The 21,997-nt window shown below is 43.6% G+C and overlaps 2 protein-coding genes and 1 pseudogene across 2 annotated transcripts; 2 read left to right on the forward strand and 1 right to left on the reverse strand.

The window, feature by feature from the left end:
* Positions 1-83: 83 nt before the first annotated feature.
* Positions 84-21,690, reverse strand: LOC147276691 (cyclase-like protein 1; annotated as a pseudogene).
* On the forward strand, positions 3,389-6,993 carry LOC147276692 (uncharacterized). Its single transcript, XM_086253893.1, has 3 exons — positions 3,389-5,944; positions 6,033-6,120; positions 6,214-6,993. Exons 1-3 carry the CDS (start codon positions 5,736-5,738, stop codon positions 6,991-6,993), a joined length of 1,077 nt encoding a protein of 358 aa, XP_086110019.1. The 5' UTR covers positions 3,389-5,735.
* On the forward strand, positions 7,438-9,175 carry LOC147276693 (uncharacterized). The gene is made up of 5 exons (XM_086253896.1): positions 7,438-7,662; positions 8,000-8,212; positions 8,346-8,438; positions 8,565-8,663; positions 8,819-9,175. Exons 1-5 carry the CDS (start codon positions 7,552-7,554, stop codon positions 9,173-9,175), a joined length of 873 nt encoding a protein of 290 aa, XP_086110022.1. The 5' UTR covers positions 7,438-7,551.
* Positions 21,691-21,997: the final 307 nt, after the last annotated feature.

The raw sequence follows: 21,997 nt of genomic DNA on the forward strand, positions 1-21,997 counted from the left end.
GTTTAATTACATACATTTTCAGAAACTATTTCAAGTTTCTTATTCACTTGCATATTACTCAGGACTCCATTTTGGTACAAATCTTATTCGATGAGAATGCACCTTGTTGGTGATCCATCGGCGCCAATCAATCTTAAGGGTAAGCAATGAACAGAATATATACCTGCTGGCACCCCATCAAGCTTTAAACCCTCGACAAGAATAATCTCCTGAATCATAAAATTATCAATCTAATTAATTAAACTTTGGAGTAACATATTTCAGATGTAGTGTAAAGAGAACCAATAGATATTGACAACATATATAATGTGAAACTTCATTAACATTAATGCTGAAACTGAATTTATATTTATGTTTTAACTTCAAACATGTGATATGTCATATATATCATTACATAAGTTAAGATTCAAATGACATCCAATCAGCTCCAAAAATTTAAGTTGTTACGAAATGAGCCAATAATATATATCAAACTTATAGTTATATGAATATAATATAATTCTCACCCTGCCTTCTAGAAAAACCTGATGAGTTGGATATACTTCACAATAAACAGCAACATTAAGTAATCAAGTCCTGCGTTTTAAGGAAAATAATCCAAAAACAAAAGGTGTCTCAGCACAACATTATTATTTGAAGAGCCAGTTAGAAACTTAGAAATATATTGAGATACATAAAACATGAGTGTGTTCTCCATAAGAACCCCACAATGTTTATTGCAATACATGAGCTCATGGTTCAAAAGTACTAATACCCAGAAGAATTCTATCTAATGATTACTGGTATTCTTACCAATAAGTTTAATGTCTGTGTTCTCCACCAACCATTTGGCACCATCCTTTGTAAATCCTACAAAGCTTGTGTCAAACTCTTTCTTCCACATAAGCTGCCTGAAAATAATTAAACAAGCTAGTTTACCAGTAATTAATTTCTTTGGGATATAACTAATTAGAGCAACACCAATCCTCCCTCAAACCTTTTCCTAATTTAAATTTGAGGAAAAATGACTCAAAACTCATCTCCAATCATTCCCCAAACTTTCCCAAATTTGAGATTTCCCTAAAACTTTTCTCAAATCAAGTTGGATGGATGCGCAAATCAGGTTGCACTACAACAAAGGTGGTTTTTAGCGACTAAACTTTTAGCGAGGAATTATTTTTCCTCACTGTAGAGCATTTTTTGCGAGGAATAGTTTAGTTTGTCGCTCCTAGTATAATGAATTTGGTCTCTAAAGTTATCTAACAATTAGCGAGGAAATGGTGGATTTGGCGACGACATATATACTCGCTAAATGACCCATTGCGCGAGGAAATCTTGTTTCCTCACTAAAAGATTGGCGGGAATTTTTCCCGCAACCGCCAATGTTTCAGCGAGGAAATAATTTTAATTCGTCGCTAATTAAATATTTTTGCGACAATCTCAATTCCTCGCCATATATTTTGGAAATTATTTTCGAAAGTTTTTAGATGTACCGCCCTTTTTTTTCTCATTTAAAAAATAATGTTAAATATCCGCGACAAAAATTCATGGTTCCTCGCTAAAAATTACCATATAGCGAGGAACATATTGGTTTTGTTGGTATGCATATGTGGCGAGGAAAATTGGTGCGTCGCAGTATGATGTGTTCACCGAGGAATTTTAAATTTCCTCACTGATGGTTTTAATTTTATTAACAAAAAAATTGAAAACAAACTTCTGGGTTTTAACTTTTAATAACATTTCAGTAAAGGAATTGAAAAGACTACCTCCACCGCCTCACACTCTCTCTCACTCTCTCTCTCTCTATCTGGTTCTCTCTACTCCACCGACGGCACCGACGCCATCGACGACACCTCCTTCTCCTGCAGTAAGTTCTACTGTGACTCCTAGCTAGCTCCCCTTTTTCGGTTTTTTTTTTTTTTTGTTTTTTTTTTTGTTTTTCACCTCCCCAGCAAAAGAAAATTACGATTCCCCTTTAGTTCTATTGTCTTGTCTTTATGTTCTGTTTTGTCTTTGCCTTGTCTTTATGTTCTGTTTTCTTTGCTGCAATTGAGTTTTTATGGTCTTGTCTTTATGTTTTATTTTTTCTTTGCTGCTTCCTCTCTAGACCACCATTTGTTGCTTTTTGAGTTATGTGATTGTAGTGAACTCCATTAATTTAATAAGGTATATGGAATGGAATTGAAAGGGATTCGATCTCCATTTAATTAGTTTAACTTTTTTTTTTTTTTTCCAATTCCATTCTATGCTTAGCTGCAATTTAACTCCGTTATTGTTGCCTGTACTTACATTCGCACCTAATAGCTCTACCTTACTTAGATTATAATTCACACCCTCTGATTTCATCCCTTCTCTATTAGTACTAGTACTTTTACTGCCACTGCACAACAATACCAAACTAATACAAGAAATAAACTATAATAATGCAGTCGTCATGATCATCAATGAATTATATGGCCACACCCACATAGCCATACTCTTACTGCAACCCAGAGAGTGATTCTAAGAGAGTACTACTTCTGGACCCTGCAATTTATATATATATAGCACAATATTTATTTCAAGAAGTTAATGGATACAAAATTGGGCTGAGGCAATACATATATATTATTGGGCTATCACATGTAATACAATTGCCAAAGTTTAGTTTTAGTTTTTTTCTTTCTCTGCAACTCCTTCCCTACACATTGTTTTACGTATTGATTTATTTGAAGGTGGCTCTTTAAGGTGATTAGAAGTAGGTGAGATGTATATTAACATTTTTGTTAATTTTTCAAGGTGGCTCTGCTTATTCCTTACTTTTTGTTTTCTTTTCTTTTTGTTATTTATATTAACATTTTAAATTATGTTATACTAATGAAATCTATTCTCAATTTTGTGTAGGTGGGACGTATTCATTAGCTGGAGAGTTAAAGTTACTATAGCTTCGAAGCATATTCACTTATTGGAAACACAGATTGAGTAAGTTATATTGTTTTAATTTATCAAAATGTGCAATAATTTTGTATTGTTTTAGATGCACACATTAAAATCCACTTAACTCAATTTAGTAACAAAAGAAGTAAACAAATCTAATTGCATGTTCCGGTGAGAGTATTTACACTATTTTTTGTTTTTAAGTTAAATCTTTATATGATGGAAATTGTTTAATTTGTGCCATGAATGAAAAATACTCTGTCATTTTGACCTTTTTTTTTTTTTTTAATAGTTCTTTAACTTTAGGTTGTAAAAAATAATCAAAAATAGGTTTCAAGCAATAAATAAAATACATTTAGCCTCATTCATTCACTCCCTTTTCATTTTTCTTACAGTTGTATATATTTATTTTATATTTGATGATTGTTTGTGATAATTTTGCTGAGGTATTTTTAATGCTTCGTATTAAATTTGAGGGTACTTATTTGTTAGGATGGATCGGAGTTGGATGTTCTTACCAAATAAGTTGTGTAAGTAATATATTAATGGAGTCAATTTATTCATTAATGTTGCCAAAGAACATTTGAATAGAGAAAGTAAGACACGATGTCCTTGTCGTAACTGTCAGAATGGAAGTTTTCATACTTTAGATGTAGTTCGTCGTCATCTACGTGTTTATGGCTTTGCATGCAATTATGAAAAATGGATATTTCATGGTGACCCTGTTGATGATGCATCTAATAACCAAGGAGAAGATTACACTGGAACTGATAATGAAGATGATGATGGTAATAATGATGAGATTATTTCTTTGTTAAATGATGTGCGAGGGCCTATTGATATGGAAACAGATGTAGAGGAGACCAGCGGTAATGATTTACCTGATCATGCTCAAAAATTTGATTATTTATATGGTGAAGCTAAACAAGAGCTGTATCCAGGTTGTAGGAAGTTTTCTGTATTGTCTTTTGTTGTAAAGTTGATGCATATTAAGGTCCTCGGTCGTTGGACTAATAAATCCTTCAATATGTTGCTTCAAGTTTTGAAAGATTCTCATCCAAAAGAAGCAATTATCCCGGCATCAACATATGAGGCAAAAAAAATGCTGCGAGAATTGGGTTTGGGGTATGAATCTATTCATGCTTGCAAGTACGACTGTGCATTGTTTTGGAAAAATAATGAAACTCTTGATAAATGTCCTGAGTGTGATGAACCGAGATACAAACCGTGTAATGATAAGCGGAAGAAGATTCCACAAAAGGTATTGCGCTATTTCCCGTTAAAGCCGAGGTTGCAGAGGTTATTTATGTCTAGGCATACTTCTACTGACATGAAATGGCATAAAGAAAAAAGATTAAATGAAGATGGTGTTTTCAGACATCCTGCAGATACACAAGAGTGGAAGGAGTTTGATAAGAATTATCCCTGGTTTGCACAAGACTCTCGAAATGTCAGGTTAGGCCTTGCAACAGATGGATTTAATCCATTTGGAAATATGAGCAGCAACTATAGTATGTGGCCTGTTATACTTGTGCCGTACAATTTGCCACCTTGGAAATGTATGAAGCAGGTTTTTTCTATGATGGCATTGCTTATTCCAGGACCAAAAGCACCTGGAAAGGACATTGATGTGTACCTTCGACCATTAGTGGATGAGTTAAGAGAATTGTGGGAGGATGGTGTTCAAACTTTTGATGTGTCTGTTGGGAAAAGTTTTCGTATGCATGCATGTGTATTATGGACTATTAACGATTTCCCTGCTTATGGGAACATATCTGGTTGGAGCACAAAAGGCTATAAGGCATGTCCTGTTAGCAATGAAGATATAACATCAGATGGTTTGAGGGGTAAAATATGTTACATGGGTCACCGCCGATTTTTAACAAAAAATCATTCATGGAGAAAAAGTAAAGAATATAATGGTAAAACTGAGAATCGACCAGCTCCAAGGTTGTTTTCCGGTGATGATATATTAAAGCAATTAGATCGGATTCGAAGTTCTAAGCCCGGTAAACATCCAGACAATGTGGATAGGAAGCGAAAACGAAAGCCGGAGGAGTTGAATTGGACAAAGAAGAGTATTTTTTTTGAGTTAGAGTATTGGTCGAAGCTTAAGGTGAGACATAATATTGATGTTATGCATGTAGAAAAAAATATTTGTGATAGTGTCATTGGGACATTGTTGAACATTGAAGGAAAAAAGAAAGACACAGATAAGGCTCGGCTTGACTTGGCTGATATGGAAATAAGGGAAGAACTGCATCTTAATAGTGAAGGGAATAATAAATTAAGAAAACCTCCTGCTAGGTATACATTGAAAGCAGATCAGCGCAAAGATTTTTGTAAGTTTTTAAAATCTGTCAAATTTCCTAATGGGTACGTTGCTAATATTTCTAGGAATGCAAGCATTGATGATGGGAAAATATATGGATTAAAAAGCCATGATTGTCATGTTTTACTTCAACGTCTTCTCCCGGTTGGTATTTGTCCATATGTAGATAAGGATGTGTATACAGCATTGATTGAGTTATCTATTTTCTTCCAGGATATATGCTCTAAAACTCTAAATCTGTCTGACTTGGAACGACTAGAGAAAAATATTGTTCTCGTATTATGCAAACTGGAAAGGATTTTTCCTCCAGCATTTTTTGATATAATGGTTCACCTAGCAGTCCATTTACCGCAAGAAGCCAAACTTGCTGGCCCTGTTACATATCGGTGGATGTATCCGATAGAAAGAAACTTGGGAACATTAAAAAAAATATGTTAGAAATACTGCTCGCCCGGAAGGTTCAATTGCTGAAGGATACATTGTAAATGAAGCAATAACTTTTTGTTCTATGTACTTTCATGGCATTGAAACGCGATTTAATCAAGATGAACGAAATGATGATGTAGTGTCTAATCGAAAAGAAGGTGGTCTGTCAGTGTTCTCTCAAAAAGCTCGTCCGATTTCTGGAAGAAAATATATGCTGATGGAAAAAAACGAAGTTGATAATGCTCACTGGTATGTGCTCCACAACTGTGAAGAGTTGCAACCGTATTTGACGTAAGTGTTAATTTTCGTGTGTATTTCATTTATCTTTTTCTGTGGAATATATAAACTTAATAGTTCAATTGTTAATTTACACATCTAGGGAACATATGGATGTCTTGAAGTTAACAAGTCAAAACAATTTATATAAAAGACAAGAGCTTGAGTTTCCAAAGTGGTTTGAGAATCGTGTAAGTTATACATGCCTCTGTTAGTTGAATAACATACATGCTTCATTTAATTTTTAAAAGGTAGTTATATATGTATGTAATTATTTTGTATAGATGAAGAACTTGTGGCATACAAGATCAGTGGAAGCTACTGATTCACTTTATTCTTTGGCCTGTGGACCTGATGTTCGGGTTCATACGTACACTGGATGCATCATTAATGGAGTTCGATTCCACACTAAAGATCTCGATAATCATCGTACCACACAAAATAGTGGAATCCTTGTCCCAGGAGAACACAATGGTGGGAGTCAGGATTATTATGGTGTTTTACTGAGTGTTGTAGAATTGAGTTACATTATGAACTATAAGGTGTTTCTATTCAAGTGTAAGTGGTTTAACACAGACTCAAGTAAAAGGAGAATACAAAAATATTACAATCTCACAAGCATTAATGTTAGCTCTACGTGGTATGAGACTGATCCTTATATACTTGCTACTCAAGCACAACAAGTGTTCTATCTTGATGATTATAAGCTGGGTCCTAGTTGGAAAGTTGTACAAAAAGTGGAATACAGACATTTGTGGGACGTCCCAGAGATAAATGTAGATGAAGAGGTAGATGACATTAGTCATCAGGCGACTAATACTGAAGCTTACCAAGAAGAGTTCAATGATATGCAATGGCATGTTCAGGCAGATGATCTAGAAAATCCCCAATTAAATCGAATAGATGTTGAATCTGAGATCATTAGTTCAAATATTGAGAACAATATAAGGGTGGTAGAAGATGATCTTACTGATTTTATAAATGATGTTACTGAAGAAGTTACTCCATTAGGTGATGACAGTGAAGGTGAAGGAGTTTTTGAGAGTGATAATGATAGTGATTAAGTTTGATAGATGTATTTGTTCTTTTGTTTTGTTTTTTAGGGGCTTTTTAAAGCTTGCATGTTTTTTGAGGGGTTAGGTTCATTATAGCCCCCCTTACTGTGTATTACCTTTTCCCTATTAATGAATTGAATTCCTACAGTCAAGGCTTCTAAACAAGTAAAAAATAAAGTCATGCCTTCTTCTTTGTGCACTATAATTGCATGTCTTTATAGCAGGTAATCATAATGGTAACCCGTAACCAAAAACGTAGTCTTCTCCAAACTACTAATGAGGTGTCTTCGCAAACTCCACAAGATGAGGATGCTGCTATTGTGACATCAGCTGGCACTGAGGGCAGTACTAGTGGTACCGGTATGTATGTGTTATATTTTATGTCAATAAAAGAGAAATTTATGCATCCACAAATAATTAATTAATAAGTGTGATGTAGGTGCTGTGAAAAAAGTCAGATTAAAGTCTCGTGGACTTAATTCTGATAAACTTCAGACTCAGCTTAAAGGAAAAATACCAGTTACTTTGAATAGTGAGAATGAGAGGCCTACTGGTCCAAATGCATGTATGTTTGTGAATGAAATTGGCTTCACAGTCAGAACTTGTGCACCACTAAACATGGAGAAATGGAAGGATATAGATCAAGTTGACAAGACTAAGATGATTGCAAAACTAACAGTAAGTAATTTTTTTCCTTTTTTTTCTTTTCACTGAATGATTACCTACATTGCTTATATGAAAACATCTAATAGCATTTCCTCTTGCAAAACATCTTATTTTTTCCATACATACTACTGATATTACATTGTCCATATTATTTTATTTAGCGCCTCTAGGTTGTCATACATTGTCTACTGGGTTTAACTTGCCACTTATCAGCTTCTTTGCTGCAACATGTTCTACTGGGTCTCCTGATACATGTTCTCTTTTGCTGCAATAAATTATCAACTTGCCACTTACACTTTAGTTTTAAATTAATGTCTCATGGGTTTAACTTGAATTTGGTTCCATACAGAGTAAGTACGACATTGATATGTCGCTACCTCATGTTCAAAAATGTGTTAATACGCTGTTTCAAAGACGGTTCTGTGATTTCCGACATGCGTTGAAGTTGCATTTTGCTAAGTACCCAACAATTGATGAGGCCCGAAAAAACAAACATCCTGACGTATCTACTCAGGAAGAATGGGATTTCCTTTGTACACGCTATTCTAGCACAAAGTTCCTGGTAAAATTGTTAATTTGTCTTAAAGCTTATTTGTTTTTTTGTTTAAGAGTACTCTCTCCTCCTACCTCTATTCGCAGGCCCTTTGTGTGGATTTGTTGAGAATTGCTTCAATTTATTTTGTAATTATTTGCAGGAACGCTCAGAGAAAAATACTAAGAATAGGTCGGAGGCAAAGTATAACCACAAAGCTGGGTCAAAGTCTTTTATGGCGCACCAAGAAGAGATTGTAAGATATCATTAGTTTTTTTTTTTTACATATAAAAATTATAAACTAACATTAATCATGTGCAAATCTTTTTTATATATAAAAGTTATAAACTAATTTTAACTTTGATTGTATAAATGTGCTTAGGCTGAAGAAACTGGTCAGAGGCAAGGTGCAATTGATCGCTTTGAAACAGAACATAAAAATGAGAAAAATGGATGGGATGCAGGAGCAAAAGTTATGTGGGTGAGTATTTATGGTCTTTGGTTCCTTTTCTTCAATATTTTTAGGACAAGATGATTACTAAGCAAAAGTTATGTGGGTAAGTATATATGGTAGTCTTTGATCATTAAGTACATAAGTATATATGGTCTTTGATCATTAAGTGTTCTGGTTTCTAGGACAAGATGATTACTATGCGGAATGAGAATACTCTTGAAGATGGGACTATAACAATGACAGATGATGAAATATGTGCGAAAGTCCTTGGGGTCAGATCTGGCTACATAAAGGGTTGTGGTTTTGGCCCTCAACCTGCAGAATCTCACTCTCGAGCATTTGTGACTCAAAAGAATAAAGAGTTAGAGCAACAGCTTCAAGCTCAACAACAGATTGTCGAGACTCAACAACAACAACTTGACCATCAAAGTGAAGTAATCAAAGTGTTGGAGGAGAAGATCAAAAAGTCTGAGGAGAGGAGCGACAAGTTTGAGGAGTTCATGAATATGTACATGTCAGGCCAACGACCTCCTCAATAAGCTTCTTCTTTTTTATCTTTTGTTTTGGTAAGGTTCTTCTGATGTTTTTATTGTTTTTTTTTTATCTATATAACTTAGTTACATGTGCTATCATTTTGTTTAGTTTAATTTCTTGGGGTTGTAGTTGTGGATATATTAGAGCATGCTGCTGGGAAATAGATTAATTTTTGTTCCCTGATATTAGGATTCGATCAGGAGGCTGAAATTCCACTTTTGCAATATACATATAGAAATTTACTTTCTTGCTTGAACTGAAATGTGATATTGGCATTGATGACCGAATCGACATCTTAGTATATCTTGGGGTGTGTTACTGAAATGTTGCCTTCTCTTCTGAAAGGATCTTCTTCCTTTCATTTTCAAAAGTTTAGGGGTGTTTTATCATTTAAAGTAAAACACTTGAATTGAACATGCTATATGTTGTCCATATAGGTTGGTTTTCATTTTATGGCTGTTATTCCTTTTGAACTCTCAAGCATGTCTTTCTCTTTGATTTATTAATCTGAGGCTTCATCTTACTTGCCCAATTACATTGTTGTTTATTCTCCACTATGTTCCAGTTGTGTAGGTTTGCTTTACATAAAGGTTTAATTACATTTTTTAGATTTCTCTCAATGTGGTGTATATTCTGTTGCAGTGAAATTTTCATCCTTTCTTTTCAAAATTTTAGGGGTGTTTATCTTGAAAGTAAAGCATTTGAATTGAACATGCTATCTGCTGTCCATGTTGGTTTTCATTTTGTAGAGTAAGAGTTAGAGGATGATTTTCAAGCTCAACAACATATTTTTGAGACTCTGCAACAACAACATATTTTTGAGACTCTGCAACAACAACTAGACCATCAAAGTAAAGTAATGAAAGTCTTAGAGGAGAAGATCAAAAAGGCTGAGGACTACTAAGTGTTTGTTTTGATGCACTTAATTATGACTTCCTCTATGATGGCTACTAACTATTAGTTTTCATGCACTTAATGATGATTCCCTCTATTTTTGCTAGTGATCAATATTTTAATTTCTTTTCCTTTTGTACTTAATTATGACTTTTAATTTAAGAGACCTATTGAATGTTTAATGGCATTGTGAAACTAGTCTAAACTAGTGTTGATATATGTTATATATTGTTTTAATTGTTGTCTTATTTGGTTATCAATAAATATAAACAAACTACAAAATGATCTATCAAATATCAAACTTTTGGTGGCAAAAAAAAATTTCTCGTTGTAGAGGACCTATAGCGAGGAAAGTATTTCTCGCCAAAGGAAACATATTGCGAGGAAAATATGGGATTTCCTCACCATATGTCATTTACAATAAGTCACTTACAGTGAGGAGATTTAATTCCTTGCCCTAAATAACCTATAGGGAGGATACAATTCCTCACTAAAATTCACTTACAGCGAGGAAATCGCATTATGTTGCTGAAAAGAAATAAATTTTTTTTGTTTTATAAAACAATATATTAATTGATTATTAAACTTTAGCGAGGAGTTTAGCATTAGCGAGGAAAAAAATGTCGTCACTAAAATTATTTGCAGACGTTTTTAATATTTTTTGCATCAAATTAATTCTTTTTTTGCGAGGAATTATATGCTCGCAAAAAGGATTTAGCGAGGAAAAACTTTTAGCGTCGCTGGAAAAGAATAGCGAGGAATCCAGATTTTCGTCGCTATAGACTTTCCTCGACGGCGATACAGCGACAAGTTGATGACGAATGAAAAATCCTCGCCAAAAACTTTTTGCGAGGATAAGCTTACTTTTAGCGAGGAAATTTTTCCCCGCTAAAAGGCTACTTTGTTGTAGTGTTGTGTGAGATATTTCAAGGAAAAAATGTGGAGGGAAGTAGGTTTAATTTAGAGGGAATATATAAATAAATGATATTTTTGGGATAAGATGAACATTTTAAAAAAGATTTGGGGGAAAAATGTAACATTACCATTGGAGTACTCTTCCCTAAATTTAACTTTTTACTAAAATTTATCAACAAATTTGAGAAATATATAGGGAAAAGATCGGAGATGCTCTTGACCAATTCAATTATCCAAGAATGACAATGTAAGTACTCTTTAATATAATACCTTTCCGTATTCAAGGTTCTGAAAAGCACACGACGTACTCCTTTAGGAATATTCAAAGCCTTCATAACTTCAGCTGATAAATGTTCAAAACAGCTGTAACAAATTTAATCAGACATGCAACATGCAAAAACTGTTGCATAGTAATGCATGAGAAAGATTCCTGAGTCATTTTACACAATTAAGAAAAATAAGAGTAGTTAAACTAAGTGGTGAGGGATCCTAAGTAGGGTGAAAATTAGAATAAATTAAGAATTCGATTTCCTTCAATATAATTAAAAGAAAATAACAGAACGTATAGTTATAATAACATGCACGCCATATATCGGCAAAGAATTGATTTTATGCATGTCACAATGTGGTCACAAATTTACTCAATATTTAAAGTAAATTTCCACAAAATTTCTTTGTTATGCTCAGGCCATATTTACCATATGTAGTGATGCATTTTGTTGTAGGATTAGCATAAAGACATATGCGTACCAGTTATGTTGTTATCTCTGGGAGCATCAACCAACACCGCGCAGGACCTATCAAAAAGTCCAAAATCAACTAACATACATATTGGATTGGATATACATGATCATGAATTAATACTATGTGCTTAATAGCAAATTAAGACTTAAGAGGTAATTATGATTAAGTGGTAATTAATTAATTAATTAATTAGTAAATTACCATTTAAGACATGAAGGTCAAGTGCATCAACGTCGAAGCCAGCATCGTAGTAATGGTCGAACACGTGACCTGGCGCGTCCACGTGCGTGCCGGAGTGGACACCGAGCTTCATCTTGGACGCGTTGATCGGCGAGCCGTTCTTCATGCTCGCGCGGAGCCACAGGAACTCGCCGAGCCCATCCTTGGAGCCGTAGACCGGCGTGTTAGGGTTGTACACGTGGCTGATGTCGAATATTTGGCCACCCTCTCCGTACACTTGTCTCCGTACAGGGGCAGCCGGGATGTACTCCTCTGCCGACGCCACCGTGCAGCCGTCAGGTACGGTTGCTCCAAATCTCATCACATTAAATGTACAGATATGCTCTGAAATGGAAAAAATATTGAATTTGGAAAGATTGGGTGGAGTGGCAAATGAGGTAAAAGAATTGAACCCATTTGCAAAACTTAAAGAGTTGATTTTGACCAATCCGAACAGCTAATCACAGCTCGACACGTGGCTGGTCAACATCCACTTCGGAGTTGACTCTCAGTGGTCAAAACTTTGACCCCCACGTCATCACCACTCGGCATCGCCTATGCCAGCTCAGACCGGATCTCCACGCCGGCCCTCCATGTTCGGTCCGAGCCGAACCGATGATCTTCCATGGGATCGAGTGTCCATCTTCCCACGATCATCCCGGTCCGGCTCGGCTCGGCACGGGAGATGGCCTCTTTTCGGGTTCTGGCGTCGACCGGTTAGAGCTCGGAAAGACCCCCAGTCTATGGGATCGGCTCGGCCTGGAATCCCATGCCCGATCCGACCACACATGGACTTCGTGTCTTCACATGAAAACATGTGTTCGTATCGGCTCGGCTCGGCTCTCCGCCGCCATTCCCAGGAAGATCTCAACCAGCATCCACTTCATCATCCAGCGAAGCACTTGATCAGCCAGATCAGCATATCTAAGTTGTTGCATCTACCTTACGAGAATTTGCATCAACAGATTGGCGCCGTCTGTGGGAAACTGACTTCAGCCGTTGTGTTCATCACCGCAAACGCTAAGCTCTTCCTCCACGCAAGTCATCATGACTACCATATTTCGGGACACCAGTTCTTCTTCAGGAGCGTCTCAGAATGATGAACAGCATCAGCCTGAGACACCTGAGAAAACGAGGGGAGCACAACTCCCCAGGACGCCAAAGTCCAAAGGTCCCTCCAAGATCCGAGCCGCTCACAAACTCCTTAAGGAGAGTCAGCGACATCTGGCCGCTGAGAATGCACTCCTGAAGCAGAATAACGAGCTGCTCGCAAAACAGGCCGAGCTGGCCGGGGAACTTGCACGCCACCGTGCTCAACTTGAGAATAGTGGGGGATCGGGCTTCCGATCACGCCGGACCCGAACCGAGCAGGAGGTCCTTTCGCCGTCTCCTTCTCGGCAAAGCACTCCTGCCGAGCCGAACGACCAGACCGATCAGCAGGACTCGGATCACGTCTTCCCGGGCTTCGAGGACATGCCCCCGGCCGAACAGGCCGAATGCCTGAACGCCCACCGTCTTCTTCAGCAAAAACAGGCGGCTTTCGGGAAACGTGCCCCCAGGAATTCGGGCGGAGACCGTGCCGACCCGAATACAAATCGACGACCCCCGGCCCAATCAAGGTTGGGGGCCAACAGTCCTGCCGGTTCGGCCGAAACCAGGGGCCCGATTCGGAATAGACTCGGCCCTATCGCCAGTCAGGATCCTTCCCCATCAGGAACTCACTCGGGGAGGCGATCAGTGAGCGACCGACTGGGGTCCACCATGATCATGTCGGATCGACAACCGGCGAGCGAGAGGCTCACTCGTCAGCCGGTGAGTGAGAGACTCGGCAACCAGGCCGAGTGCTCAGGGGAAAATGCGGCCGAGCCGACCCCGCCCAATGTGGAAAATCTTGTTCGGACTTTGGTCCAGGACCAGATCCGAAGCGTCCACGATCGGCTCGGACATGTCGAGGTCTCCAGGGGGTATACCGGTAGAGCCGACCACGGGGAGGAACTTCCCCTCCCGTACACCAGCAGAATCATGGATGCTGAGGTCTCCCGCGACACCAAGCCCCCCAAGATGGATCAGTATGACGGGACCAAGGATCCCTACGACCATCTTGACAGCTTCAGATACGCCATGGAGGCCCGCCAGGCATCTGAAGCCACGAAGTGCAGAATCTTCCCTTCGACCTTGAAGGGCTCGGCTCGGAGTTGGTTCCGAACCCTCCAACCGAACTCCATCGACTCCTTCTCCGACCTCCGGAGGGCCTTTCTGGCGAGATATCGGGTTGTATCCGAACGACTCTACAACTTGAACGATATGTCGCTCATCAAGCAGCAGGAGGGGGAGAGCCTCAAGGCCTATCTGATCCGCTTCAACATCGAATATACGAAGTGCGACGATTGCGACGATAGGTCAGCTAAGAATGCCCTCATGCAAGGCCTGCACGCCGGGGGACTCCGCTCCCACTTGATGAGGAACCCTCCCTCCACCTACGATGAGCTTTCTGCCGAAGCCACTAAGTGGGCGCGAGCTGAGGAGTGGGATGCTCAGGTGGAGGCCCTGAATCCCAGGCCGACCTCGGCCAAGAGGAAGGAGGGAGAGGTTGCAACTCCCAAACCCCAGGTCCAATCCAAGAAGACCAGGACCGAGGAGCCACGCCAACTCCTAGGCAAGGGACCCAAGTTTGTCCAGTACACGGAGTACACTCCCCTCAACGCCGGTCTGGAGACAATCTACTCCAAGGTCAAGGACCAACTCCCAGTCGCAAGGGAGATCAAGGGACCACCCCCAGACAAAATCAAGGAGGGCGTCTTCTGCAAATATCATTCCAATCACGGCCACGTCACGGGTGATTGCTACGCCCTCCGCGACGGGATTGAGACTCTTGCCCGGGCGGGTAAGATCAATCAATTCCTGGCCGGTGGGCCTAGGGTACCCAAGGCCGCGCCGAAGAAGCCCACCAACACCATCGAGGTCCAGGATGCTGCCATCGGATCGATCGGGGGGGGACCAACCTTCGTGGGGAACTCGAACCGATCCCAGAAGGAGTATGTCAGACAGGCGGCTCAAGCACACGAGTCCCTGTCGATCCAGGCGGGTCAACCCAGCACTTCCAAAAGACAGCGGAAGGACTGGGCACCGGTCACCTTTGAGCCAAACGAGGCAAACGAGATCATCTTCCCCCACTATGATCCGGTCGTCATAGTGGCTGAGGTCGCCGGGACAACCATCGCGCGCTCCTTCGTCGACGGAGGGAGCTCAGTCAACATCCTCTACCACTCTGCGTTCACGCAGATGGGCATTGGCGAGGATAAGCTGGAGACCGATACACCTGCCTTGGTCGGGTTCGGGGGAGAAGTGGTTCAGCCCCTCGGACACATTTACCTTCCCCTTTCGCTCGGGAAGGGACCGATCAAGAAGACCTGCATGACGTACTTCATTGTCGTCAAACGGCCATCAGCCTACAACATCATTCTGGGCAGACCGGCTCTGGTCGACCTTGACTGCATCGTCCATTACGCCAACCTCCTCATCAAATGTCCGGTGGGCGACGACTGCATCGTCATTCAGGGAGACCAGTGCTCGGCTCGGTCGTGCTACGCCGCTTCGATCAAGCAGAAGGGTCAGCTGCCGGACTCACAGGAACTCGACTCCATCGCTGATTCGGGCAGGTGGCCGAGGGCGGAGACGTTCGATTTCACTTCCGAGCCGAACCCAGAATCTCGGCCCCTTCCCGCCGAGGCCTGGGAAGAAGTGCCGATCTCGGCCGAGACACCGGATCGGCTCGTCCGAGTGGGGACTCAGATCAGCCCCGAGCAGCGCTCCGCCATAATTGACTTCCTCCGTGCCAACGCGGAAGTGTTCGCCTGGTCTTACGATGACATGCCAGGCATATCGTCTGACGTGATCACCCACAGGCTGAACACTGACCCGGGATGCAAACCGGTCCGTCAGAAGAGGAGGTCATACGATCCGGTCCGATACGCCGCCATGGCTGAAGAGGTAACCAAGTTGCAAAACAACGGGTTCATCCGGGAGGTCAACTACCCCGACTGGCTCGCCAACGTGGTCATGGTGAAAAAGAACAACGGGAAGTGGAGGATGTGCGTGGACTTTACCGATCTGAACAGGGCTTGTCCCAAGGATAGTTTTCCCTTGCCCAGAATAGATCAGCTCGTCGATGCAACAGCAGGACATCAGCTCCTCAGTTTCATGGACGCCTACTCTGGATACAACCAGATCCTGATGCACAAGTCCGACCAGGAAGGCACATCTTTCATAACGGATCGCGGCATGTACTGTTACAAGGTCATGCCCTTCGGCCTCAAGAACGCCGGAGCCACCTACCAAAGGCTGGTCAACCACATGTTCAGATCATCCATCGGCAAATCCGTAGAGGTTTACGTGGATGACATGCTGGTCAAAAGCATCAAGGCGGACGATCACGTCAAGGACCTCTCAGACATGTTCGGAGTCCTGAAGGAGTATCAGATGCGGCTGAACCCAGCCAAATGTGTCTTTGGGGTTCGGTCAGGCAAGTTCCTTGGCTACCTGGTCAGCCAACGGGGGATTGAAGCCAATCCGGAGAAGATCCAGGCTTTAATCAACATGAAGTCCCCAAGGACACGCAAGGAAATCCAGAGTCTGACTGGAAGAATTGCCGCCCTGAACCGGTTCATCTCGAAGTCCACCGACCGGTGCCTCCCTTTCTTCAAAGCCTTAAGGGGAGCAGGGAAGGGCATAGAATGGACCCCCCAATGCGAGCAGGCCTTTCAAGATCTGAAAAGGCACATGGGGGAACCTCCCATCTTATCCAAACCAGAAGAAGGTGAAGAACTTTTTCTCTACCTCTCTGTCTCTGACTCGGCTCTCAGCTCAGTTCTATTGAGAGAGGTCGGCGGTGTACAACACCCCGTCTTCTATACGAGCCGAGCCCTCGCCGATGCCGAGACCAGGTATCCAAAATTCGAGAAGATGGCTCTCGCCCTGGTCAGCTCGGCTCGGAAACTGAGACCCTACTTCCAGGCTCATTCTATCGTTGTCTTGACGGATCAGCCCCTCAGACAAATCCTAGCAAAACCTGAGACTTCAGGTCGGCTCATCAAGTGGTCAATCGAGCTCGGCGAATTTGACATCATCTACCGTCCCAGGACGGCCATCAAAGGTCAGGCCATGTCGGACTTCATCTGTGAGTCGACCACCTCGACGGAGGATCCACCGCGCGCCGACGCTATGCCAGCAGCAGCCGATCCGAACAAAATCGGCGAACGCGACCAGGTTGATCTCATTACCTGGACCCTCTATGTGGACGGATCTTCCAACGCCATGGGAAGCGGGGCCGGGCTTGTTCTGATCTCTCCAGAACAAGTTGTGATGGAGTATGCTCTTCGTTTCAGATTTCAAGCATCCAACAATGAAGCAGAGTATGAGGCACTCATCGCCGGGCTCAGATTGGCAAAAGAGCTCGGCGCGATCAAACTAAACATCTTCAGCGACTCCCAGCTAATCGTCAATCAGATTTTGGGAGAGTATGAGACTCGAGAGCCTAGCATGACTGCTTACCTCGAGAAGACTCGTCTGCTACTTGGAAACTTCCACGAATACAGAATATCCCAAATCCCGAGGGCAGAGAACTGCAGAGCCGACGCCTTGGCGCGCCTGGCTTCGGCCACAGACACCGGATCCGCCAGGCATGTTCCAGTCGAAATCCTGGACAGACCTAGCACCGCCGAAACCGAGGCCACGGTTATGCAAACCGATGCCGAGCCGAACTGGATGACGCCGATCATCACCTACTTGGTCTCCGGGATCCTCCCCCCAGAGAGGGATAAAGCACGTCTCATCAAAACGAGGTCGGCTCGGTTCAGCATGATCGATGGTCAGCTCTACAAGAGGAGTTTCTCCCTGCCTTACTTGCGGTGTGTCACTCCCCAAGAAGGTCAGGATGTGCTGAGAGAAATCCACGAGGGGATATGCGGAAACCACTCGGGAGGAAGAGCCCTTGCCTACAAGACAATCAGACAGGGTTACTTCTGGCCAACACTGAACAAGGACGCAGATCATCTGTCTCGCGCTTGTATCAAATGCCAGCAATTTGCCGCGGTTCCCCATCAACCTCCCCAATTGCTGACCTCCATATCCAGCCCCTGGCCGTTCGCGCAGTGGGGACTCGATCTGATCGGTCCTATGCCGAAGGCTAAAGGGCAAGTCACCATGGCAGTGGTAGCAGTCGACTACTTCACCAAATGGGCCGAGGCCGAGCCCCTGGCCACAACCACAGCCGAACGGATGGAGACCTTCGTCTGGAAGAACATCATTTGCCGGTTCGGCATGCCGCACACCATCATTGCGGACAATGGCAAGCAGTTCGACTGCAAGAAGTTCAGGAGTTTTTGTTCACGACTGAACATCAACTTGCGCTTCACCGCGCCATACCATCCGCAGTCGAACGGACAGGTCGAGGCCATCAACAAGATCATCAAGAAAACCCTCAAGACTAAACTAGATAAGGCTAAGGGAAATTGGCCTGAACTCCTGCCAGAGGTACTTTGGTCCTACCGAACTTCCTATCGCAACTCCACGAAGGAAACTCCCTATGCGTTGGCGTTCGGAACTGACGCTGTCGTCCCGGTCGAAATGGGGACTCCTTCATTCCGGACCGGCACGTACAATCCCGAGACCAATGACGCCGGACTTCGGCTCGGCCTAGACATGATCGAGGAGAGGCGAACCGACGCCGATCTCTGCCGAGCCGCCTACCAACAAAGGGTAGCCAAATATTACAATCAAAGGGTCAGACCCAGAAGCTTCGGATTGGGCAATCTCGTCATGAAAAAGAATCCCCTTGCCATCAAAGAGAGCTCATTCGATCCGAACTGGACCGGACCATATAGAATCACGGGCATAGTCAAGCCCGGCACTTACAACTTGGCCACTCTGGCTGGGAAGCCTCTCAAGCATAGCTGGAACGCTGAACACTTGAAGACTTATTACCAGTAAAAATGTAGTTAGGATCGGGGACTGTCCGACCTAACACCCATTCCAATCAATGAAAAGATGGAACATTTTTCTACTCATTTTTCTTCTTATTTTTCGAAGCAAACACTGGGGACTCTACTCCTATACACTTCTAACAAAGAGGAAAGATCTAAGTGTTTCCTTCGAAAAAATAGTAAACCCATGTGCCGAGCCGAAGTGCCATTTTCGGCCCGACGCTCGGTGCATTACAGACTCATCAGGTCTATAAACTCATGTGTCGAGCGGGCGCGCCATTTCCGGCCCGATGCTCGGCATATTACAGACTCATCAGGTCTATAAACTCATGTGTCGAGCGGGCGCGCCATTTCCGGCCCGATGCTCGGCATATTACAGACTCATCAGGTCTATAAACTCATGTGTCGAGCGGGCGCGCCATTTCCGGCCCGATGCTCGGCATATTACAGACTCATCAGGTCTATAAACTCATGTGTCGAGCGGGCGCGCCATTTCCGGCCCGATGCTCGGCATATTACAGACTCATCAGGTCTATAAACTCATGTGTCGAGCGGGCGCGCCATTTCCGGCCCGATGCTCGGCATATTACAGACTCATCAGGTCTATAAACTCATGTGTCGAGCGGGCGCGCCATTTCCGGCCCGATGCTCGGCATATTACAGACTCATCAGGTCTATAAACTCCCGTGCCGAACTAGCGCGCCACTTTCGGCCCAATGCTCGGCATGGTACAGACTTATCAGGTCTATAAAAATCCCTGTCTGAGCCGAAGCGACTTCCTACAGTCCTAACGTTCAACAGGATATTTCTAAAAGAAAAATATACACTCCAACCAAAACTTTCATCGTGCATGCCGAGCCGATCTGAAAGTAGGTTTGAATATTTTTCTCAAAACACTACATTCCTAAATATCTCAATGGGTATGCCGAGCCCATCCGAGATTTTTACATTCCTTAAATTTTTACTTATCTTGGTTATGCTTATCAAGCTGATCCGAAAACAAGTTCTAATTTATTATTACCATCCATTTTCATTACGATCGGCATGCCGAGCCGATCTCAAAATGCCTTGATTTTTATTATGTTTTTCACTTTTATCATTTTCTTGTCCATGTGTTATTGGTTATGTCTTTAGCTTAATTTCTGAGCCGAACTGACAGCAACTTGTATCATATAAAGAAAATACTGATAGATAAATAACATAAAACCAAATACAAATTGTTCCAAAAACAATTAAACCCGAGCCACACTTCGGCTCGGGAACAAAAACAAAAACAAGACAACATAAAATCATGCTATCATGCAGATCGCTCGGCAGGGCCCTCCTGGATCGGCTCGGTAGACTCCTCGGGCGTCTCCTCGCCGAGCTGCACCACCTCAACCCCGCCGATCTGCATCTCAGCATTGGGATCGGATTCGGGGACCGGGGGAATCGGGGTCGGCTCATATGCAGGCAGTGGAGGATCTTCCGGAGTCGGCTCGACTTCGGCGCGGACTTGGCGATCGAGAGGAGGAAGCTCATCCTGTTGACTTCCCTGGGTGTCTTCGTCGTCCTCGGACTCGCCAAGGAATGATACATCCCAGTCCGGCCTCTTCGATTTGATCGCCTCCAAAAGCTCCTGATACCCATCAAAATGGGCATCAGCCAGTGCCTGGGCGCTCGGCACTTCAGATCGACGTCGGAGTTCGGCATTTTCGACCCTCCGTTCGGCAGCCTCGACGTCTCGCTGGAGATCGCCGACATAGTGCTTCAAGTCAGCCACATTTTGCTCCGAGGATGCAAGCTCCTTGCCGAGCCGAGCGACCTCCTCCTCCTTCCCGGCCAGCCTGGACTGCAGACCCTCCGACCGTTCACGCTCGGCATTAACCGTCCGCTCGGCCTCGGCCAACTTCTCTTTTAGCTCCAGGATTCGTGCCCGAAACCTCTCCAGTTTCGCCTCGGCATCGACGGCGGCCTTGGCAGCTTCGAACTGCCTCATGGCGAGCTGCAAAAAAAAAAAAAAAAAAACAACAACAACAAAAAACAAATTCATTACTAATCCGAACCGAGCGAATAGACAAAATCCGAAGTAAAGGAGACTTACCAACATGGCCTGGCGGGATGCGATCAGAGCCTGGTGGCTGAAGCCCGGCTCGCCATGATCGGCCCACAGCCCCTCCTGCACCCTCGCGGTCATCACGCGCTTGAGGCCCGTGACGAACGGCTCGAGGCCGGGGACTACCTCCACCGCCTTCAGGGGCGCCGAACCGGACGCCCCGGCACCAGAACCGCCGGGTTCGGCCCGAGCCCTCTTCTCCACCGGGGCCTCGGCCTGGGGAGCCTTCCTCTTCTCTGCCTGCCGAACCGGTCTCGGCGCAGGAGATCTAGGCTGAGCTGCCGCCGGGGCAGGAGCCTGGACCGGCTCGGCAGGGGTCCGCCCCGCTGCCTTCTTCTGGACGCTCCGAGCCGCTTTCTTCCTAAGGCGAACCTCCAGTTCGGTGGGCGCCATTCCCCTCTCGGCTCTAGGATTCCACCTGGGCACAAACCAGGAGATCCCGCTCTGTCGGATCTGAGTCTCCCCGAGCAGGAACTTGGTTGACAAGTACTCTCCTGGTGAGTCCCTGATCGCGGCGATCTGGTCCTTGAGCTCGCCTCGGAGCTTGTACTTGCCCCAGCTGACTGCGAAGGCGAAACCAAAAAGAGTTAGACAAAAATATAATACAATTATCACAAGACATATGCAAATTGTCCTCGGACCGGCCCCAAATTCCCAATGCCCACCTGGAATTCTAAAAGCTCTGGGCACCCGAGCCGAGGTGATTCTGTTCGGATCGGCGAACTCCCAATCCCCAGAGACAAAGAAATATCTTTTCTTCCATGTCTTCTGGGAGGAGGGATTCCCACCGAAGAGTGGCCCCGAGTACGCCTGGAGGTTGTAGAATCCGAGCTCGCTCTGCTTCGACCTCAGCGCGTAGTTGCAGAACAGGATATCCTTGTGTGGCACACACTTGTGCACTTTGTGCCACAAGATGTGCATGGACAGGATGATCCTGTACACGTTCGGGTTCAGCTGGTGTGGCGCCGCGCCGATCGTCG

The sequence above is a fragment of the Dryas octopetala genome, chromosome 8 (genome assembly GCF_963921425.1).
Source record: "Dryas octopetala chromosome 8, drDryOcto1.1, whole genome shotgun sequence".
Classification (NCBI taxonomy): domain Eukaryota; kingdom Viridiplantae; phylum Streptophyta; class Magnoliopsida; order Rosales; family Rosaceae; genus Dryas; species Dryas octopetala.